This window comes from Microplitis demolitor, chromosome 3 (assembly GCF_026212275.2).
Source record: "Microplitis demolitor isolate Queensland-Clemson2020A chromosome 3, iyMicDemo2.1a, whole genome shotgun sequence".
Classification (NCBI taxonomy): domain Eukaryota; kingdom Metazoa; phylum Arthropoda; class Insecta; order Hymenoptera; family Braconidae; genus Microplitis; species Microplitis demolitor.
In genome coordinates this window covers 10,544,773-10,570,550 of record NC_068547.1, presented here as the reverse complement: position 1 = coordinate 10,570,550, position 25,778 = coordinate 10,544,773, and the positions used below count along the sequence as shown (strand labels likewise).

The window sequence follows — 25,778 nt, the reverse complement described above, 5'->3', positions numbered from 1 at the left end:
GGTTATTCTCTGATAACTAATATAAAATTCAATTTAAGTACATAGTATTCTATATAATCAACAAGTTAAGAATTTTCAGATAAGGTCATAAGCGCAAAATAAATGTTTGGAGATAATTAATAATTTAAATTAATGTTTCAAAAAGTGATGTTTGAAGACCTAGTTTTTAACACTCAAAACTTTCCTGTGCTGTAGTTTCTGACTCTGATAATTGAAAATGATTTGTTCCTTGTTAGGTTAAGTGATATTAAGTTTAGACAAACTAGTTATTAATTGAAAAATAAATGAAATATTTATTATAAATACAACACACTTTTTGTGAAGACACAAACAATTTAAATTATGTTATAAAATACTGGTAAAGATATTCACGTAAGCAAACACATTATCACCAACATTGAAAATCATGATTTAATTTAAGGCTCAATAACTGTGACATACCTATAAATAAAGCTTAGTTCTTGACACTCACATTTTAATTTTAATTGAACACAAAAGCTAATTATAATTGAGACAAAAAAAAATTATGCAGTCCCGAATAAGATATGTCTATAATTTATGTGACATCCAATTAAAGTCATAAATATATATATAAGAAATTAAATATCCCTGTAGAAATAAATAAGAATACGTATTTGTTCTTTGGCAAAGTTTTAAACTACTGGAACAATGCCAAATACTTTTACTCATAGTTCCAACATTGTTTTTATTTCTTTTTATTTTCTTCATCTTTATTTTTTTCTTCGATTTTCTGTATTTCCCGTTTTAAAACGCACATACACATGTCCAATGCACAGATGACAGTGCCAGTTATTTTTGTGATTCCACGAACAGATGATTGACCGTGAGTTTGTGATCTTGCATTTTTTTTATTATTAACTTTAATTGTCTTTTATTTTTAATTCCTACAAGAACGACGTCAATTACTTATTTTTTTTTTTTTAAATAAAAAAAACTATATTAATTCTTTCATTGATAAAAGTCTTTTTTTTTCTGTTCACGGTTCCTTGTTTTACAGAGATGTAATAAAAGTTTATCTTTCATGCGATACCTCATTTAATAACTCAGTGAAAAAAAAAAAAAATAAATAAATAATAGGATATTAAAGGGTAATGAACTTTAGATACAATAAATCGTCGAGTTTTTTTGTGATAACTATCAAATTTCAAAGGGATAAACTCAAGTGGTACGTGAAACACTAAAAAAACTCACCAAAGATTCTACTAAATGGATTTTTCTTTTACGATTACCAATAAATATATATTTACTTCAGAAATAGTTCAATAAAGTACATTTGAGTCTTTTAAATGTGTTCATGTGTAGGATAGATTGAGTTTTGATTACTAAACGAAATTACATGATGCTTTTAGAGTTGCTGAATGTCTATCAATACAATATTTGTATAAAAAAAAAAAGTAAAAACATTACAAATTTTCCATTACCGTAATGTATCATTGTTCTGCATTATCAGTGAGTAATGTCTGAAACGGATTTAAAAAATATCAAATGATTTCGTAAATATATTTATGTTACGCATCTTCTGTGTATTCTATTTCTTCTTCAACTTCCATTGACTGGTGGGATTCCATCGAAGATGTCGTCACAGATTTAACACTTTTCGATGACTCAATTACTTGTTTTGTCTGAACACTTTGCACAGTTTTTGAAGATTTAACTGATGTCATTGCTGAGCTAATACTCATATTAGAAGATTGTTCCATTAAGCTGGCTGTCGTGTCATTTACTGAAAATATAAACAATATATCTGTAAGTCGTTTAAGTAAATACAGACGTACGTGATAAATTATTTTTGGAGGACATCCCAAATAAAATTCAAATTAGATATAGACTATTGTATTATTTTTCATCTATTTATTTTTTTTTCTACCGAAAAATTTCTGATTATAAAATTTAACGATAAAATTTATAGCATAACAATTTATTTTCGATAAAAGCAAACGAATATGATTCGACAGGTATGAAATTGCTGAATATTAGAAGTAAATCTGGTTTAGCTGCATTTTCTCTATTTCTTACAATATTTTTACCCTTTCAAGAACTCTTTTCGATGCCATTATTGACGCCCGGGGATTACGTGGAAACGTTAAGTGCCATCTTTTATAATATTTATTTACTTTGCTCTTAAGTTTATAATTTATATAGTTAATTTCTTTTATTAAAAGTGATTTGCTTTCTTCAGATATTTTTCTTTTTTTTTTTTTTTTTTTTTTTAAATAAAAACAAGTAGTTAAATTCATTTTTTTTAATTCATTTGAATTACAAATTTAAACATGATATGAAACAAATTTGACAATACTTCGTTGTTATCACTAATTTGTTTATTCAATTTTTACAATAAGTAGTCTTTAGAAATAATTATCTTACGAGAGTTTTCTCTAAGTATTCATGATTTACGATAGATTCTTTATTTGTATTTTCTTGATTGTTTAACAAATTTAAAGTTCAATCACAAAAATTCCAAAAAATTTGTATTATACTATTCTTTTACTTTTTTTTATAAAAAATAATAATTATTGTAAGTAAAGTTTATCTTACCTTTGGCGATCTCCATTTTTATGATAGATGATGAATTTACTAAAAAATGAAGTGACAGTGATGTGATTGAGCTCAAGAGTGAGTGGAATCACAGCGAGTGGTTAAGTTATTCTAATCTGAACCAACGGAGATGAGTACAAAAACAGTAGGAAATGAGAATTACGTGTTAAGAGTATAAGAGGGGGCTGTCTGATGACTAGTTTTATATTTTTCGCGGCCAAGTAAATATTCGTGGAATTTAAGCATTAGCACATCATAAATATAAAGTTTTCATTTTATTTTTCGCAATATATTATATTTTGTTTTTGATTAAACAATTATAAATTATTATATTAAACAAAATTAAAAAATCTTTATTATGTATATGAGACTTTCACTAATTGTTTACTTTTTTAATGAAATGAATTTCATTATTGCATAAGTGCAAATATTTTTTTTTTTTATTCAAAAAGTATAATCTCATTTTAGTATTAATAAAATAATTTTTTTTCTAACGTATTATTAATAAACATTGTTTAAATAACAGTAAATTAATATATATATTAGGGTGACCGATAAAAACCAATTATTTTTTTTCGGGTCTCTTATGAAAATTGGCTGGTTTACGATATTTTAAGAAGATTCTCCAAAAATCAGCTCGATAAAAAATTTCCGAGAGGTCGCTCCCGAATTTTGAAATAATCGACATTTGAATTTTTATTTCAAATTTTTTTCTTTTTCGTGGCAGCAATAATTTATATTTGTAAAATCATGACTACGCTGAAAATTCAAGCCCAAAATTTAAATATTTGAACCTCGCTCAAGAATTTTGAATGTTTCCAAGTGCTGTCTTTTAAACGTTTTCGAGCGACCCTTGAATATAAATAATAAAGCTTCTCGATTTTTTCACCATCAATTTGCATAACAATAAATGAAAATATAACCCGAGAAATAAAAATAATAAGTTATTAACATACTTTTTTATTTTTTAATTCAGTTTTTAGGTTTTTTCGCTTATTCAAAACTTATCAAATTTTATTGTTTAAGACTGTCCTGTATATTTTTGGTTATGCAAATGTTATATCTTAGTGAAATGACAATACTTGGGTTATAAAAGAATACAAAAACTAATTCAAAGTATTAGTTATACATTATCAATTAATGTTCAAAATTCTTGAGCGCCGTTTGAACATTTAAATTTTGGGCTGAAATTTTCAGCGTAGACATGATTTTACAAATGTAAACTATTGCTGCCACGAGAAAGATGAAATTTAGAAGTAAAAAATCTAAATTCAATACTTTTTTATATTTTTGAAATTCGTGAGCAACATCTTGAGAATTTTTTATGGAACTGATTTTTGGCAAGGATTCTTAAAACATCGTAAGCCAACATATTTTCATAAAAGCCTCGAAAAAAAAATAGTCGGTTTTTTTGTGTCACCCTAATATATATATATATATATATATATATATATATATATATATATATATATTTATATGTGTATTTGTTGACAATAAAAACATTTAAATTCAACTTACATATAATATACAGTAACAAACAAGAAAATGACTCTTTTATAATATGAGTTGAAAGCAAAGATTGCGGTATATAAAGAGATAGAAACATTTTACGAAAAAAAATAACTAGATAATTTAATTTGTTAAGGCTTTAATTATTTCTATGTATATTTTATAGTTTATGATAACGATAGAGTGCCATCTAAAATATATACTTTCACCAATTTTTTTAAAAGTTATAACCCAAATATTTTTGATAACTTTTTCACTAAAAACATCTTTAGTCTCTTGTAAAATTTTGTAACTGTAAACTACAATATTTTTTTAAAAATTAGTAAGGAGATATTGATATTTTTTATCATTTTATTTTAAATATTTATTTATAATTATTTTTTCAATGATGATTCAAAAAAAATTTTTAAATACGGCTTAAAATTTGTATTCTTGCTAACTTTGAATTGTAAAAGTTTCGTTTTATTTTCTGGTAAAAAAGCGTTAAGAATAAACTTTTGGACGAATTTTTAACTCTCGAAAACCATTGAAGTTAATTTTAGAAGTTCCTAAGCCCTCGGCGTTTGTTCGATCCAAATGATCCAGATACGAGACGAGACTAATAGAATGAAATTTATCTATATGTGGTAGGTAGGGGGGGGGTATATATATAAACTTTTTTTGTCCGACGATATCTTTGGAACGAATGAACTGATTTGAAAATACGCTTATCCAAAAAATCAAAGGAACAAGAAAATTTTATAAATTTCTTAGTGATTTTTTGACGGCTGTGTTTTCGTACAAAATTATCGCATCGACAAAATAAAAAAAGCAAATTGATGCTTGAAATCTCTAGTTTGAAGATCTTCCAGCAAAATCATTTTTTGAGCCACGTTTTTTGCGGAGTCATAACAAATAGCTCAAGACAAAATTTTTCTAAATTTTTTAGTTTTGTTTTTTGAGTCTACGGGGCCGGAAAATTTTTTTCTGACAAATCAATTTATGCCTCGTTTAGGAAATTTATTTAGCTACAATTTGATTTTTTTCGTTTCTTTCTATGACAATTTCTTGTTGAGATATCATCCTTCAAATGAAAAAGGATCTTTTTGTCTTTGATTATCGATATCTCAGGAACGGATGGTCGCACAGTTATTTTTAGGGCAGCTTTAGAAACTTGAATAAATTTTCCATGAGCTTCATTTTGGATTTAAAAAAAAAAAGTAATTTTTTTTCATCCTTATTATCGATTTTAAAAACCTACAAAAAATGGAATTTTTATGGTTTTTTAGTTAATCAACCACTGCTTTAAGAATATTGATAAAAAGGGTAATGTTACCAAGTGATTTTACAGCTTAATGTACCCCCAAAAGCCTTGTAAATTTTCAAATAGATCCATTGAACCGTTTGTCCGAGCCAATTGCTCAAAGTTTTACAAAACATTTAAAGAACAAGTTTTGTTCCTTAATTTGTGTAATCATTACCAAAATGAAACAATTATTTTTTTTCGGATTTTCTTTCATTTTTGCGTTAGTTATTCAGTAAATATAAGGTAAAGAAGAAGAAAAAAAAATTTCCGAAAAACGAAAAAAAAAAAAATAAATAAATAAAAACCGAAGTAAAACACAAAAAAAAAGTAAAAAATTTTTGTTTCATCTCGTTATTCAGGAATTTCTTTTTTTTCTCTTGACCTTAAATTTACTGAATAACTAACGCAAAAATGAAGAAAATCCGAAAAAAATCGATTTTTTCTATTTGGTAATGGTTACACAAATTAAGAAACAAAACTTGTTCCTTTAATTGTTTTGTAAAACTTTAAGCAATCGGCCCGGAAAAACGGTTCAATGGATCGATTTGGAAATTTACAGGGCTACTGGGGGTACATTGAGCTGTAGAATCAGCTGGCAACATTACCCTTTCCATCAATATTCGTAAAGCAGCGGTTGATCAACTAAAAAACCAGAAAAAGTCCATTTTTTGTATGTTTCTTAAATTGATATTAAGGATGAATAAAAAAAATTTGTTTTTTTGAAATCGAAAATAAGGCTTGTGGAAGATTTATTCAAGTTTTGAAAGCTGTCCTCAAAATTACTGTGCGACCATTAGTTGCTGAGACATCGATAATCAAAGACAAAAAGATTCTTTTTTATTTGAAGAGCGATATCTCAGCAGCAAATTGTTGTAGAAAGAAACAAAATGAGAGTAAATTGTAGCTGAATAAATTTCCTAAACGAGCCATGAATAGAAATTTCTGAAAAAAATTTTTTCGGTCCCGTAGACACAAAAATCAAAATCAAAAAGTTTAGAAAAATGTTGTCTCGAGTTATTTCTTATGATTTCGCAAAAACCGTAGCTCAAGAAATTATTTTGCTGGAAGATCTTTAAACTAGAGATTTCCAGCTTCAATTTGCTTTTTTATTTTTTCGATACGATCATTTTTCACGAAAATACAGCGTTCCACAAATCACTAAAAAATTTATAAAATTTTCTTGCTCCTTTAATTTTTTTGATAAGTGTACTTGGCGGCAATCAAGAGCTCTCACCAAAACTCAAAACGTACGAATTTGAAATCAATCGGTCAAATAAAAGTAAAGATTTCCACAAAGCACTCGCAAATCAGTCAATTTTTTTCGAAGATATTGTGAGACTTAAATTACTTTTTTATCAGCAAAATGTATATTTTTATGTTCCAGCTATTTTTTGAGCTTAAAGAACTCAAAAGTTCCACAATAATAACGTTATTAAACTCTCTGAGCTCGAAAATAGTGGGAAGTTTTTGGGTTCACCCACACGGTTAACTGTGTTTCAGATTTTTTTTTCTTCTATGGATAGAGAAATAAAAAAGTTAATTTGGAATAATATTTTTTTTAGAGTAATTTGGAATTATAGTTTTTTCATGACTACGGCAAATGTCATTATATATGTGGGCAGATCCATTAATTCCCGACGAAAGTGTTCGCACAGGGTTCGATGATTTTTATGCTGATTTTTTCCTCGGAATTACACCCTAAAAGGAGACGATCCTGAAAATTTGAACCCGTTATGTGCAAATTTAGCCGCTGGAGAATTTTTTTAATTTTTAAAAAAGTCAATTTTTCACGAATTTCCAAATATTTATATCTCAGCTTGTATATAATTTAAAGACTCCTGCCCAGCGATATTCTTCTCAGTACGACATCTACTTTTATAAAAAAAATAGATATTAGGTCTGAACTTATATCGGACTCAGCTAATAGCTTCTAACTAAACAACTGTTTTGGTTAACAAACTACTATCTATCCACAACTTGTCAGGTGGTTCCGGTCGTGGGACCTCCATGGCTACTACTTTTTTTTTTTTTTTTTTTTTTTGAGAATGGAAACAAATTTTTTTCTATTAAAAATCATTAATCGCTACTTTTTTCATAATATATTATTTTTTTCATCGTTTTTCAGTATTTTCTTAGAATTCTACGCAATCAAAGGATTTTTCAAATAGCTCGTTAAATTTGTTTACTTTTAAAAATGTATTTTTTAGCAAACAAAATCTAGTAAAAAAAATAAATAAAGTTTTCATCCCTGGTAATTTATGCATTTCACATTATAATCCAATTCCGACAGTTATATGTTGTAACAATTGATACACATGAATTACTTTTAATCCCAAATAATTCGGAATTCACTCAATTAAATTCTTATTTTAAAAATATTTTTATAATTCAAAGCACATTCAATGATTTGAAATGTGTTGGACTTGCTATGAATCAATTAAAAATACGCTGAAATGAACAATAACTATAAAATCGAAATATAATGGTATAATATGTAGAGAAAAAGAGAGTGAAAGAGAAGTAAGAACAAACGGATAGACAAGTATCTGTCTTTCTCTCTCATAAGCGCATCTGCACTGCAATGACCGGTTTACTAGGTAAAGTCCTCAACGGCAAACAGAGGACTATTTCGATCACTTTCTTCATATTTCTTACTTAAGCCTTAAGTAAAATTTGTAATGCGGTAAAATTAAATAAATTCGAATATTTTGAATTTAAATTGTCTTTGAATTCCTCGCGGTTAGTTAATTATCAAAAATCAATCAATCCCGTGATCTAGTTTATCGACTGGTCCCCGGAAGAGCCAATTTTGGAGGCTCGTTCTCCCACCCCAATTAGAAATTAATGAGAGTGGGAAAATTTACGAAAATTGCAGAGGGGTCGCGAACTTAAGTTTTATTAGTGAGTGCACGAGGAAAATCTACACACAGTCGGACGGACCGGCGAACGAAGCAGACGGGGGACCGCGCACTAAATGTTCAGGTAAATATATAAGCTTTGGAGAGGTTATGAATGGAATCTTTCAGAAGCTATCATCATATTAATTAATTGTAATTCTTGTATCCGGCAGGAAGCCGATACAATCAATTAAAGATAACTAATTTGTACTGAATTGTTAACAGATAAGCATAATTATTGGAGAGAATTGGGAGAAACGGAATCAGGAACAAGGAAATCGGCGGAAAAACTGGAAGAGAAAGAAGGAACACCATGACACTTCGAGAACAACGAAGAATATATAGAGGATTATATTCTCGGCAGAGAGGCCAGGATTTATTTATGATTAATTATAAATTGAGGAAGAATTTCACGGCAGGAGGCCAGAAATTACAATAGTTATTAAGTTATTGTTATATGATAATTTAATCAAGATTATTTAATAAGGTATAATAATTAATAAGACTGAGAAAATAAATCCAAAAATCAAGTGCTGTGAAAATAATGATAAAAATTTTAAGATTTATTTATTTAATTTTGAATAATATATTGATGTCAGTATATTAGTAAAATTGTTAAAGAAAAATTGAAATTGAACGCGAAGAAAGAAAGACACGAAACTGAGAGAGATAGAAACAGACGCGCAAAGCAGAGAGAGATAGTGTCGGTCGCTCGCGTCAGTAAATTTCATCACTTCATTACTAAAAATTAATACTGGAAAAATTTGGTAAAGTTGAGTAATGTCGGGAAAATAATTATTATAAATAAAAGGAAAAATTAATAGTCACTAAACTTAATTTTTAAAATCGGAAATTTAAAATTACAAAAATAAATTGTGTGTGTCTGTGAGAGAGAGAAAATAATTCCAGGGGAATTATTTTAATTAATCATTCAAAATTTAATAGATCCAGGGGATCTGGCAATTTGCCAATTTTATTAAAGTTGTTGTAAAATAATTGATTCAGGGGATCAGGCCGGTGGCCAGTATTTTAGTCCAGGGGACTCATTTAGTTAAGATCCAGGGGATCAGGCCAGTGGCCAGTTTTATTTATAATTCCAGGGGAGTTCTTAAATAAAGTAATTAGTGAAGTCCAGGGGACTTAGGATTGTAAAGCATAAAAGTTGAGTATAAAATTTTGTAGGATAAATTAATTATAAGTAAAATAAAGCCCAGGGGGCAGTATTATTGTGTGATAAATAAAACTTGATAATTGTATTGTATGTAATATTGTGTTAATCATTTAATCCCTCAATTTCCTCACTCTGCATATATTTCAATGACCCTGAATTCTTATATTAATATATCCGGTTCTGGAACGCCGAGTTTTATCTTCCAGTGGCGTCCTTATTAACATCAATTAATGAAGGGGCCAAAACTTAGCAAGGTTAAAAATTGCCTTGTTACAAATTTTAATGTCTAAACTAAGTTAACTTAAAATTCTCTCATAGACTTAAATTTCATTACCTGAGCACTTAATTTAACATCATCTAACATCGATGAATATTTCAGTTTCCACGAATTACCCTTCGATTTTATTTAACCGAAAAGTAGAGTAAATCTTAAGAGCTCCTCTCTTTTAAAACAAGATTTTTTTTCTTTCTGTCTCGCTTTTTGTTCCGTCGCGAACGTAGATTTAGTTATAAAATTTTATTTGTATAATTATTTTCATTGTAATGGATCCACTTGTTCAGTTAATTATATTTGTGGCCTTAATTGAACAAGGGTCCACACATATGTGAAACTTAAGGTGTTTCACGACCTTTGCTCGACTAGTCAGCCTCAGGACAGGATTTTCCCCGTATTGGGCCACGCAGTATAAATTTTAGAAGAAAGAAATTATTATTTACTTATACTTATAGGGAAAATTAATTAAGGAGTATTTATTTAGTAAATATGTAAATTAAAATATGTGACTATGGCATTTATTCAGACGAAGTCACCTTACAAATAAATAAAATGAGAATGAACAATGTATAAAGATGGCTGATGCGATTTGACTCGACTATTTAGAATATTTCAACACGACTCGACTGACAAAATTAATTATTGCTGACTCTATTGATTTAATTATTTTACAAATTACAAATGACTCGACCAATTTTTAATTAATATTTCACAATGATTTTAACCAACAAGAACAACTCCACTCACTTCAAACTTTATCACTCCTTCTAACACTCCGACCTCCTTTCAATCCAACGTCCTCCAGATCCTCCGATCCTCCAATCCTCCAACAATTCTCCAATAAATCTAAATCCAAATCTACTCCACAACAATCTCCAATGTTCCAAATAAATTAATTAACGTATACTGAATAAAATAAGCTTTCCCGACACGAGGGCTTATAAGCTCTTGGCTAAATAAAATGGCGTATATAACTGGTACTTGATGTTGTAGTAAAAGTAAGAAAGTAGTGGTGTGGTCAGGAAAACCGTTTGCACCCGGTGGCTGTCAATAGTCAAGAGGCCGATCGCTTGCAACCTTGGGGCCTTATACCCCTCACTCGCAAGCTGGCCAACGTCTAAAAAATATCAACTGCCCGAAACTCGACAGCAGTGACCTCAGCAATAAGTGGAAGGTTACTTTATCGGCCATTGTTGTGGAAGGAGGTCGTTTCAGCTTTTGACGCGAGTCGATCTCAAATTTAAATTTCTTTAACAAATTTCTACCCCGTTACATCATTCAGCAATTTTATTATTTAAAATATTTTCTTCGAATTATTTTTCAAGACGGAATATTATGTTTTTAAAACCTTCTTTCCCTTTTATATATATATATATATATATATATATATATTACTAAAAGACATCTGTTTAGGCTTAAGTTATACATTTTATTTTTATTTGTTTGTCCAAATATTTATTGTTTAAATGCAGTACTCGAAGTAGCTTCACTGTCTAGGAATTAAGTTTAAATTTTTTAAATTTGTAAAATTTCCCAATCTCCTTATTTACAACCACTCTATTTCATATTTTGAACATTTTTTAATTCCTGCAATAAAATCAGTCTAGACAGATGGTCCCACGTCCTTGTCCTTCTTAACCGATCTCATCATGCCCCTTCCTCTTACCACGTTCCCACGCTGGGTCAGCCCTTTTTCCATTTTTTCGGATACACCCCATGCCTGAAGCCTTCAATCACAACTCCTGCGTTCTCATTTTTCTCATTTCCACTTACTTGGGCCTTAAGCATTTTGTAAATTGTTAACTCTAAGAAATTATTTTTAAGTTTTACAATTATCAGTTTGAAACTAGAATCTTCACCGAGCCGCAGCTTGGCACTCGGTTAAAATAAATCATCAACTTGCAATCAGCAAGTTTTAATACTATAAAATATTCGTTCATTTATTTAATAAAATAGTTACAACTCATTCCCGGCAAACTAGTCGCGGATTCATTCACTTTTAATAGAATTATAGAGTTCATATCCGCAGCTAATGAGACTAACACTTTCTCATGGACTCTGGTAGCCGATAATTTTCTGTCATGATACAATTTTCAGAGGTCTAAAATTAAAATAAATGTTACTTAAATTTACGATTTCCTGTCATTTTCTATCATCTGCATACTATTCTATGATACGGAGATCGGAGGTCAATTTTAAAATCTTTTCACGTGACGTCCACCGCCTAGGTGACCGGAGTCCTTGTTTGGGAATAGTGGATTCTTTTAAAAATTTAAAAATCATCATAAACTCACTCGAAACCAAAGCCGTTTCATTTGGGTAGCGTGCAGTGCGTTCGAGTGGGACGGATTCGACCTGTGAATCGTAATTAAATAATACTATCATAAACATTGTAATATATTTGTGCACAAAATTCAGATTGGTGAATTTGGAGTGAGTGTGTACAAGTGTATCAACCCTTATGGGTAAGTCCATTATTATAATATTTCTTGTAAAATTTAAGACAACAATATACTACACATGATTTTTTTATACCTTTGTCGCTTTATTTGCTGTCCTTTTTCTCCAGTATTCAAGTGCTAGTAATTTAAGTCATAGTAAAATATGAGTAAGACAGAGGAAGAACACGGTTTTCTTGAGGGCCCATATTTACCGACCCAACAGCCCTCTCGCTCAGAAATTCTCGACCTATACCCTAATGCCACGCAGGTCATTGAACGGGATGGTCTATAGTACTTCCGCTCGGTACGAATAAACAAACAATACGAAATTATAATATTCTAAAATCAGCCTCATAACATCAAATTCTTCTCTTAACATTGAACTCCTTGGCTGAGTTAAGAACGAGATATTTGGCATTCCGATATTAAATAATAAATCACAATAACCCTTTCGCCCGTCGCCGTCACTCACTCCGATCATGACAATGTTAATGTGAACTAACTAATCTGTAAATTTTACAACTATTATATATTTTATATGTATGCCTTTTATTACTTATAATGTTTTAAACGTACCTGTACGTCCTATGATTACAACTATAATTATAACTAGTCTTGTCATTGTCATTGCGCCTACGATTTATATTGGATCCTAATAAAACTTTCCACACTTATTCTATAGGTGATTATCTAGAGTAAGTTCGAAGATGGGCTAAATCGGTTGATTAGTTCAGAAGTTATAGCCGCTTAAAATTTTCACGATTTTTTGAAAAAATCGGTTTTTCACTATTAATGCATTCATAACTTATACATGATAATCTAATTGCATTGAATCTTTCTTTTAGTTACCAGAATTATCTTTTTCACGATATCTGCGCTGAAAGTTTACATTTCTGCTCTGTTTAGAGGAAAGAGAGTCGTTCATTTCTTTTATGAGAAAATATATGATTAAATTAGCACACGCACCATTCCTCCCTTAAACAGAGGCAAAAATGTAAACATTCACGTGCAGATCTGGTGAAAAATTATGTACACACCACCGAGGAAGGTAGGACGTCCCAATCCACGTGTTTGTCGTCCGCGCTTTCTGCTCAGGTAGGCTATTATACACGCGGGTAGGAATGTCCTACTTTCCTCCCTTGTTATATAACAGACTAATTAACTTTACCACTATTTCATTATTTAAATATTAATTCTGACGTTACAAACAAGCATGTATAACCTATTATGAATGTAACGTACCTTGTTGTCACCATAGCCTCCACAATATCTTTTCGGATCTCATTAAAACGTTGTGCATTCATTCTTCGGGCAATTACCTCAATCATATGCGAAGATAAGCTGAATCGGTTGATTAATAATTATAACAATATATAGACTTCCCAGTAAACATATTAACGTAAATTTGACGTCAGAGTGACGGTACGCTACCGTGATTAAAAAAAAAATGATTTGGAATTATTCAAAATAATTTGAAATGATTTGTCACGATATTTAAATATCGCGGCAGTCTCACATCATGTCGTTGGGCAACAGATGGCAGCACATGCTGTTCACACGTCTCTTCATACATTACTATTATGATTATATTGTTACATGTATAATTTTGTTTTAAGTAGTACTTTATTTTTATTAATCCGATTTGTTATGCATAACTTGTGGTGTAGTCATGAAAATTCACTGATTACTACACGCATATAGTTGAATTTTAGGATGTTGGGAAAATAATCATGCATTTGTTTATATGCTTGTAATTATTATAGTTGGTCAGCGCAAGCGCGTCGGCGCAACAGTTGGCATCTTTAAGTTTATTAATTTATAAATACATTACCTGTTGTTACGCATAAATTATTGATTGATTTGGCATTCATAATATTTCTAATTAATAATGCGGGAAGCAAGTGAAATTACACATTTAACATCCCATATGTTGGTGGGGGTACTAATTGAATATTAGCATGAGACGGGTATAAAACTCCATTGGTCAAAGTAAGAGAGAAATATAAAGATGGCGCCGGCCGAGGTGCCGGCATGAAACTCACGTGCTGCCATGGTCAGACGTGCATAATCTATTGTTAGAGCAGTGTGTGTGCTAGTTGCTCTCGCAAACAATTAATAATTAAAGGCAATTTGTGTGACGCCATTTGATTCTGATTGTATAAATACATATTTATTATTTTGCCATTTGACTGGTAGCGTATTGGGGAAATACGTAGTTATTTTTCTTACTGAGGAGGTTGCACCAATGGAGCCCGTGAAGGTTTTATACGTCGACGACGACTGTAAGTACCTTTGACTAATTCATTGGCGTGTAATTTTGCTTTCCCGCGTTGGTGGCCATTTGCACTCGCGTGATCGTAACAGAGATAGCAATTCTCTAGTAATAATATGGGTTTCAAGCATATGATGAGGTGACTGATTATTGAACCCAGTGGATGTTTAAGTTTTGATCGAGAATATTTATTTTTGTTTATTAATACCGGATATTAAGTCTGGGGAATATTTTGATATTATTTATATTTTATGTCACGTGGTGAATATTAATTTTGTTGTGACGAAACATATGCGACTGGGTTCTCAATATATATAATATACGACTATAGTTGCTAAGTTATCATTTATTATTAATTTGAGTTATTAGTATTATAATTATTTTTTTGTGCGTATTATCATTTATTAATTTCTTTATCACGTAAGAGTCATCCAAGGGTATAAATATTATTTATAATTATGTTGATCCAAGACTACGGTCCCATATTTATTATTTGGGTATCGGATAATATTATTTTGTGAATGCCGGAAAATTCACCATTGTAAATTACTGGGAATTTTTATTGGAAATACTTTAAATTCCTATATGAGATCATCTTATTTAATATTTTCTATGGTCACATGCGAGTGATATAATAATTTATAATTATTGAAGTATTATTTTGAGATTGTTCTCAGTTCATTATATTTATTTTTTTTGTTTATGTTCACGTGCGAGTGAAATTATTATTTACTAGTATTTATATTTTCTTATGAAAATCACAGGCGAGTGATTATATTCTGTATATGCGATAAATTATTTTGCGGCTGATATACTTATTGTTTATTCAGTATTATTATTTTGATTATAATTCTGTATACGCATACTATTATTCTTTTTTTGTAAGAGAACTACTATTTTTTTTGTGATATTGTTTATGTGAGTATGCGATATCCTTGATTAGTTAATTTATCATTTAAATGGAAATTAAATGCAAATGGTCAGCAACCCGGTATTATTTAATTCTATTATTTTAATCGCTGCTATATTTTTCTTGGTATCCTATTCCTAAATCTGAAAATCGCTATCCTGTATATATTTTTATTTTCATTTCACTTTCCTCCGTTGCGTTTTATTTTGTTTAAATTTTGTTCGTGGGCACACGAACTGGCGCCCAACTAGGATTGTCTCACCCAGCCTGAGCAGAGCTGCGGGTCCAGGGAGATTCAGGATATCTCCAGGTGGGACATTTTGTTTTGTTATTATTTTATTTTCAGTCTTTCAACGAACGGAGAGCCATAACGGCTATTGAGCGCCAACCACACTCCGCCGTGGGACGCGTAAAATAAAAGAGAACGTTATAGATTTAAAACAATTTGAATCGACTGATATATAGATGTACACTTAACATGGAGCAAATAATTTTTCTTAATCAGGGTATATCATCAATTACATAAGATATAAGTCATGAATGAGTCAGGTTTGACTAATTATTTCGCACTTTTTTACGTAAGATTATGATGTAAAACTAATGACGTATACATGACATAAATTTGGTATCTGTGTGACATTCTATGACGTCATTATGACATATGGGTGATGTCGGAATTATCAATCAGGGAAAAATATTTGAAGAAAAAAAAAAATTGAAATACCGAATTTTTTATTTCATTATTACCGCGCGAACGCATTACGAATTCAGAAACAAGATTTGATAACATAAACTGATGAAAAAACCCTGGGCGTCTGCTGGGTTCGACCACGGCTCCTCTTGGCTGGTAGTCCTGGACGTTGCTCACTGGTCCACATCACGAGAGCTTGTCTTGTGCTTAGTTGATCTATTTAGAGTGAAATGCCGGTAAAGACAAAGTTCATAAGTTTTTGTGATGGATTTTTACAAGATTTAAAAAAACTTGATGAACTTAAATGAAATTTTATAAAAACAGTATTTATCGGCCTCCATGATAATTATAAAAAATTGTATAAAATTTTGTTAAAATTTTTTAATTTTCTGTTGTGATGAGAAATTTACGAAATCTTAAATAAAATTTTGCGAAAGATTAAATAATTCCACAAAATCGTATGAAATTTAATCGATCGAATCGATTAAAAGAGTTCAAACTGTCGTAACATTTTTTTTCGTTATCCTAAATGATATTTTCCTTACATCATTTAAAAAAATCGGTCTATCAGTTAAATAATCGATTATCGAGTTTATCGATTATTTTGTCCCTCAAAATGTTCGACGTTTAGTTGTTACACATTTACACGCTTTTGAAAATTTATTCTATGATTGTTTTATTTCAATAAATAGATGATAAAAAAACTATTACTCGGAAATTACATCAGTATTGCGTAAAATACTGACTTTCCACTGTTGTAAAGATATGATTTAAGAGTGACATCCGTATTACGTATAACCGTGGCTTTGCTACTGACATAGATGTATGATTTCGAAATTACGTCATTATGATGTACATGGAAAGAAATGTCAAGTAAATATGCCTATGCAGCACAGTAATATTTACATTACTCTATAGTTTGTGTCCTGCTGCTCTTACGTGACTACTTACACAAACTATAGAGTAATGTAATTATTACTATGCTGCATAGGCATGTTTACTTGAATTTTTTCTCTGTGTACGATAATAACTTTATTGCAACGCAGCAATGTGATGTAGATTTTATGTCAAGCGTACGTAATACATAAGTCATAACTGTGCCGTCTACAGGGGTCATGCTTACATCAATATGATGTCACAAGTGTGTATATCATATTAAAGTCATGTAAAACGTCAGATTGACGTCAAATTTACATAAGATACCGTGACATTTCTATGACCTACACGGTGAAAAATTTACGGTCGAATTTACTATGGGCACATATTATCCGTGAACTATAATGATACTTTGTAAAACTTTAGCTTGAGACTGGGCTCAAAATCAATATGAATATCCAACGCTGGGTGATAATTATCTTCAACAGTAAGAGCTAGTGCTCTTTCAACAGATATGCCTAGAGTACTGAAATATAAGTCAATTAGGTTATTATTATTATGAATATGGTCAAGCTGCTGACATGCCAGTAGAGCTGCATTTTCATGTAGAAGCCTCTCACAATCTATACGAGGAACGCTACTTGGCAAATCGTAGTCACCTAATATCAGAAATTTGGTATCTGGGAATTTTTCCTTTATGTAATTCAATGTTACTGTTTTATAAATGTTTTATAAATATTTTTTCAAGCTTATCCACGGAGAAGTCGTCCTCATATACAGTGATCCAATCCACCAGGCGACTCTTTTTTTTTATTTTTCATTAAGTAAAGAGAACAAAATTTACTTTTTGATTCTTGACAAATTTTTAAGATAAACAATAACTGTTTTCAAATTATTTTAAGTGTTTAATTGAAAAACTTTTTTTTTTTTTTTTTTTTTTTTTTTTCAAAAGTATTAAACTACACATAATTATTTTTTACTCGAATTATGACAACGATTCCACCGATGATAGAAACCTCTAATCCTTCCAAATTCTTTATTATATTACAAATATATTCAAAAATAATTTGGAATTATTAGAAACATTTAATCACTGAAAACTTTTTATAGCTAAAAATATAATTTAAAATAATTTAAAAGTATTAAAATTTGGTAATCATTCCAAAAACTTTTCTAATCCTAAAAATATAATTATAAATAATTTAAAAATATTAAAAATTTGTCATTATTCCGAATACTTTTTAATCCTGAAAATATGATTAAAAATGATTTGAAAGTATTCAAAAATTTTTTTTTTCATTTTAAATTATTACGTTTAATCAAGGCCACAAGTTTTTTGTTTTCAATCTTACAAGTATTTCCATAGCTATTAAAAATTCACAATCACAAATTTTCAGGACTATTTGTAAAAAGTTTAAAATTTGTATGGGGTTGAATTATTTAATACTTTTTAGTCCATTTTAAAAACGTGGTAGATTTGAAATTTTTTTTATCATAATAATTATTTAACTTCAATTTGACATAGTTGTAATTTGGTACTAAGTAAGACAACTTTGTCAAAAGCAAGCCAATACCTAATGTGTCTTCATATCTTAAAATATGTATTTCTTTTATCAAAAATATCTTAAACTTGATTTGCTTGCTCGACTTGCTTAATTTTCAATTTTTGAACTAACACCAAAATTAGGTAATTTTTTTGACCCACCAGGAAAAAATTTTTTCATGAAATTTGATAGATTCTCACAAAATTTTATGAAATTATACTATTGAAATTTTGTGAAGTTTCATAAGATTCGATGAAAAATTATAAAATTTTACATAATTTTTATTGAGATTCCAAAAATTTAATGTTATGAAATTCTTTATTTTTATAAAATTCCATGGAATTAAATGAAGTTTTATGAAAGATTATAAAATTCTATAAAACATCATGTAATTTTACAAAATTGAAGTTTTGCAGTGCTTTTTTTTTAAACTCCAACACTCTGAGTGACCGAGTGAATTGGATTCGAAATAAAATTCTTATTTACTCTAGATTTTTTACAGTGCATAAATTTATTTTAAAATATTCGTACTAAAATTTATTTTCTATTTACATTCCTTTGCCTCTTTTTTTTAAAGTGATGAATATATTATTTTTCAGAAATAGTAATGTGTCTGGTGAAAGGTCACCATTTGAAGGATCATGTTGCAGTGGACAAGGTGCTGTTTGCGACAGTAGTGAAAGTGAAGCTGAAGAAGGTTCTAAGTACAGGGTAGTTTTACTTGGTGATTCGGGCGTTGGAAAAACTGCATTGGTTTCACAATTTATGACTAGTGAATACATGAATACTTATGATGCAAGTCTAGGTAAGATTAAAATTATAAAAAACTTACTTTATAAGTTCATATAAAAATCATCTCTTTTCTAATAAATTAAAAAATTGTAAGTAAATTCCGATTTTCTTCTGCCAAGAAAATTATTCTTCAACTCAAATATGGAATTAATAATGTAATAATTTTTAATAATTTACTACTTAAAAAACTACTTTTTTTCCAAAAGTTAATTTTTTTTTTTGTGTAATATTAAAGGAAAAATCTTCAAAAAAGAATACCTTCAAGAAATAGAGCTATGCCCATTTTTCACATGTTTTGTGTGTGTTAAATTATAAAATACATAAATCTGTACGCTAATACGCTAAATTTTGCGCTAAAACTTTGTTCTCTATCTTTAGCCTCCAATCTCAATACGAATAGGGCACCAGGTAATTTTTATTACTGGAATCACCAACCCAGTAAATCATGATAATTAGATAATTTTTGATCTGTGAAATGATCACCAAAACCACGCATAAATAAAAACTAGATAATTTGTAATCTGTGAAATTATCACCAAAATCAGGCATAAATAAAACTAAAACTAAAACTTAACAAAATGCTCAAAACTTATAAGTAAAACAAAAACAGACTGGAAAACTAAAAACAGAGTTACGGTATGCCATGGTGTCGCTCAGTGTGTAGGTTTATGGAGAGAGGGAGTGGTCCGGGTTACATCATTCCAAATTCATGTAGATTATTGGCGAATTTGCAATTTTTATTAAACAACTAATAATCTCCAAATCTCTATTTAAGGATAACAAAATACTGTAGCGTCGTACAAATAATTTTACTTTATAACAAAATACTGAATCTGATAATACTAAAATTAATCTTAACAGAAAATAAATTGACATCTCAATGATGCGTAACAAAACATCGGATATAATTAATTACTAAAGCTAAACAATTGTCACGATATTTAAATGTCGCGGCAGTCTCGCATCAGGTCGGTGAGCAACAGAGGGCAACACACGCTGCTCACCCGTCTCATCCGATAGTTTGTTAATAGGATTATTTTGTTTCTTTATAAGATTTTGTTTTAATTATGGCGTTAATAATATTTTATTAATTTGTTAGGTATAAATTGTATTTGAATCAGGAGATTTCACTTATTTTTATAGCGCTGGGAGAAATAGTTGCGCATTTCAATTATGTGCTTATGATTATTTTGATTGGTTGGCGCATGCGCGTCAACGCAATAGTTGGCATCAGTAAATGTATTTATTATGGATGAATCTACTAGTTTGGCGAATAAATCATTGATTGATTTATCTTTGAATCATATTCATAAGTAATTATGAACGAGGCAACTGGTCTTTTAGTGTCGGGACCTTGATAAATTACACGGCCAAATTTATGTATAACGTTGGTGGTACTGTAAAGAAATAACATGCGACAGTTGCATATCTCCATTGGTCAAAGTGAGATATACGACAAAATGGCGTCGGCCTAGGTGCCGGCATGAGATTCACGTGCTGCCATGGTCAGACGTGGGAAAGTCTCTGTAAGAGTAGCGTGTGTGCTCTGTTACATTAAAATAATTATAAATTTGTCGCCATTTGGTATTTTGAGTAGATAATATAAACCCATTTGCATTATTTGAGCATTTTGATAAATCGCATAAAGGAAAATGCATTTACTGTATTAGCGTGCAACCAAGGGAGTTGAATGATACGTAAACTGTAAGTACTTTTTTGGCTAATACATTGGCCCGTAATTTGGTTCCCGAGTTGGTGATCATTTGTCTATAGCATAAGAGTAAGAGAGATAGTGAATTCTGAGTATTAATAATTTGTCATAACCCAAACTCTACTATATCAGTAACTGGAGGCTTATACCTCACCAAACGTACTCACTAAACCTGACTTTGAGTATGGATATCCTTGGTAGTTGCTCTCCTGGAACAGACTTCAGCTGGGATCGTAAAACTTAAAACTAAGTGACCTATGACATCCTCAGCGATACGAGTGGTCATAGCTTGTCCTCTAGGCCTGTCAGACTAAATAATTAAAAATGACCAAACGGCTTCCACAACAGCAACGGTCACAAAATTACTGTGGAGGCTTGCCAAACCAAAACTCAAAACTGATCCCATTCTGCATTCGTCACATTTCTTATACACTGAAGGGCTAGTATTTCAGCTAGATCTCTGTAATCTACCAAGAAGTCTCATAGGGATAGAACTGGGTTCTATCATCAGATGATACCGGGTGACTAATTCAAGTCCCACTCCACGGTAATACTGACATCTCCACATACTCAACATTCCAAAACTGTAAACCAAAACTCAAACTTTTTCATTATCTCAAACTTTAATATCAACGATATTCCGTACTTAATTTTTATATTTCTGATTCTAATTCTTAATTTTTCTTATCAAAAACCCATAACTGTAGCCAAACGTTACTCCAAATTTAATTCTTAAACTATAACTCAATCGAAATTCTGTATCAAAATCGTGAATACCTATACGCTAAAGTCTAAGTCTTGAGTTACCATGCTCATAAATACAATAAAATCAGTTAGTGTTTGTGACGTTTACTTTGATTTAACCTCCATACGAAAAATTACATCACAATATATATATATATATATATATATATATATATATATATTTACACTTAAAATAATACTGTGTTTTTTGTTTTATAAGTTAACGTGAAAGACCCGATACTCGATCAGGGAACTAGTACCTGATCTCTCCATGTATGTGTATATCTATATTTAGTAAAATTAAGTAAATATACATATTCATGCATGATCGGGTACTAGTTCCCTGTTCAGGTACTGTTTTACGTACCGTATTTGCACAGAAAAAAATAAACTTAAGAAATTAGTGTATAAAATTATAACCCGGAACCTGGGTGTCAACATAGGAAATTTTAACATTTCGAACAATACATTTTATAATACCGCTAGGAACACAACTAAGGCCGTGAGCCCATCATGGAGTCATCAGTCTGCACCTTTAATAAAATTACCTCTGTTATGTCCAACTAGTAGCTTGTACTGTGATGTTGGACAAGTTATTATTATTATTATTTTCGGCCCTAGTCTTTCAACCAATATACCGGGATCACACTGAGTAATTATTTGGAAGGTTTGTTTTAAATGAAAGATGTTGAATATACGAATTTAACTACTCTATATTATACAATTGAAAATTTTGATGATGTGAATACAATAAACTTGATATTAAAATTATTAGGTGGCTAGTCTGCCGATTCTAATTTACAATAAAATGGTAAGGATTAAATTGATTTCAAATACTAAAGAGGACTACAGAATTTTGAATACAATACGTTCTTTTATAATATTTCCGTGTGTTGAAAATGTTTCTATATTTTGGCATAAATAAACTTAAAGATTACAGTACCTGAAGTTGTGGAGATTGGAGTATTTTTCTAGTTTACACTGAGTTTATTGTACTGTACTATTCGCGGTTACAATTTGTTTTGACGTAAACTTGATATTTCTAATGTAATTATTCACTAACTGAAACAATATTTACTAAACGCTAGCGATATAATTAATAAAATAAAGTGTGAGGACACTTATACAATTAAATAAAACAACAAAGTGTGAGAACACTTGTACGATTAAATAGAAAATAAAGTGTGAGAACACTTGCAAATAAAATAACTAGTACGGAACTAGTGTATAAGTGTGAGAACACTTGTACTTAAATTTTCTCATCCTTACTGACTCAGGACTGAGAACTGAGACTGTAACTCTGACTGAGAAAACTGCTGCTTAAAAAAAAATTAACTCTTACTATTTTAGATTTTGCGGCCCTTTTTATGTGTTTTACTTTGTCCTAATTTGTCTATTGTTTGAGGAAAACTGTGTCCAATCGGAGCACAATTCCTTTGGGTCCTTTTCCTTTCCCTAGGATTTTCCGTTAGGGAAGTGGTAAAGGCCCACCCCGATGCAGGCCTATGTGTGGGAACATACACACATATACCCACATGCACAATATTACATGTATAACGATATTGTAACTTATTTATAAGAATAGAAATTTATATCTATTTTATAAATTTTTCTTATGAATATTTACTTTTATTTATTTATATAAATTTTATTTATTTAGGTTTTATTGGTTTACTTATTTACTTATATAAAATTTTATATCTGTTTGAATGAATCTTTTCTTATGTAAATTCTATCAGTTAATTTATTTGTTCATATAAAATTTAATATTTTTTTCTCATAGTTTTTACTTCTTTAAATTTTATTAATTTATTTAATTATTTATGTAAAATTTTATATTTATTCTTATAATTTTTATTTATTTGAATTTTATTAATTTATTTAATTATTTATATAAAATTTCATATTTATTCTTACAATTTTTATCTATTTGAATTTTATTAATTAACTTCTATATTTATTTATATAAAATTGTCATTGAATGGCGTCCCGTATATTCATGTACGTATTTTTATAAATTTACTCATGTAAATATTATTTAATTTATTTATTTGGTTGATAATTATTATTCATTTTGATATTATTTATTCAAATAATTCTTTTTGTTGATTTTTTCCATTAAGAAATTATTTATTCGAATTCCTTTAAGTAAGATTTATTTTGTATATTATTTACGTGAATATTCTTCGATAAGAGTCTTTTATTTAGAATTTATTGCATTTAATATTATTCATTTCAATATTCTGAACCACGTGTCATTAAATTCATTTCTTTGGGTATCTGTTTTACGTTTACGTGGGCACTGAAATATTATTATCTACAAACGTGCACTTACAAATGTAAGGCTTATAAGATTATATACTTTGTTTATTTTATTTATTTAAAAATGAGTCATTGTTAAACTTTCAATTTTTCTTTTAAAATATTTTAAGTACACTTTTGTTGATAAATATTTTTTGTTAATTCCCAAAAAAATTGTTTCCAGGTGGCCTTTGGGCTTTCATTCTATTGTGACCCGAGGGGTCATTAAAAATTCATTTGGTTGTTTGTTCTAGTATTTTTTTACGTGCGTCAGAGCAAAACTGGTTTACTAATTCTAAAACTTTTTTTACAACTAAATTATTTTTTATCGGTCTAGAATTATTAAAGAAAAATAAAATTTGCTCGCTACGTAATTTTAATATGAAAATAAAATTTAATATAAAAAGTTCAGCATCTGAGCTGGACGTAACACCTCCGATCAACTCGCCTTGATTCGATAGTAATATTGAGAATTGGTATTCTTTTCGGGATCGATTCGCATTGCGATTCAGTAATAACTCGACTATTCCACCTATCGATAAGTTAACATATTTTCAATCTGCTCTGTCCGGAATAGCATTGCAAGTAATAAAAGATATCGACAACATGGCAGATAATAACGCTGTAGCCTAGGAAATCCCTGAAAATAAGTACCATAATTCACGTGTGGCTATATTCCATCATCTAGATGTACTACATAAGTACCCGTGACTCAATCGAGACACTCCTGAAACTATTAAGGAGTTGATTGATACCTTTAAACAACATTTACGTGGATTGAAGACATTGGAATAGTATTATGGTTTATTCAATTCTGAATAAAATTAGTTATAATAGCAGATGTCAGTAGGAAACTATCTTGAGTGATAAAAAATACCAACATACACTTCGTTAATATAATTTTTTGAAAAACTGGGAAACTACACTTACAGCTCTTCGCAAAACAAAGATAATAAAGATAACAAGCATATAAAACCAGCGTGTAAAAATGGTAATCATCAAACGCGCGTGCACACGTTTGCCACGAACTTAATTGTTTACGCAAGCACCATCGATTAAATGAGTGCAAAGGGGGCACTTTTCGTGTTTGTAATAAAAAGCATAACATATTCATACATCGTACCTACAACAACTCTCTCAATAAAACATCTCTCAACCTATCGGTACGCAATTTTGCGCTGAGTACGTTGTAACATGATGAAAAATTCGACATCGACTCGTGGTTTGAATTTATTTCAAATAATAAATAGTTACCCGATGAGCAAATTCTAGTGACATCTAGAATCAAAAATGTCGATTTCGACCAAGCAAACGATCCACCGCATGGATTGAAACGAGAGATCCGGGATAGACTTCGTACTGAACGGCCGCGGTTGTGTATTTGAACGATTTGACTCCGACCAAACGAACAATTGTGATTCCGATTTGAACAATTCGTTTATCGATCAACGATTAATTAAAGTGGCCGACCAATAAATTGCGAGTGAACAATAACCCGACGACTGTGCCTCGGCACGAGAACTGATCAAGCGTACGACCGACTGATTTTGTTAATGAACAAGTGAAACGCGATTGGTGTAAATAACAATTAATTTAATAATTAATTATGTGTACTAATTATGTGATAGTGAAATTACGCGTTACCGAAATGTAAAATATAATTTTATTTTATTTTATTTCATTCGAGTATTTCTGAGAACACGGATTATCTCTTTCTCATTCGTTGCGGCAGCCGAGTCTTGCCATGTAAACTACTCTGACGTCACCGGTCGAGTGTGCTTGTGAAATAAAATAAGTGTATTTT

At 30.0% G+C, this 25,778-nt stretch overlaps 1 protein-coding gene across 1 annotated transcript in view; it reads left to right on the top strand.

Moving 5' to 3' along the window:
* Positions 1–25,778, top strand: part of LOC103575310 (uncharacterized) — a 117,607-nt gene that overhangs the window by 64,504 nt on the left and 27,325 nt on the right. The window contains exon 4 of the mRNA XM_008555040.2: positions 19,026–19,231. Within this exon, the coding sequence (XP_008553262.1) occupies positions 19,026–19,231 (206 nt within the window). The remainder of the gene's footprint in view (positions 1–19,025; positions 19,232–25,778) is intronic.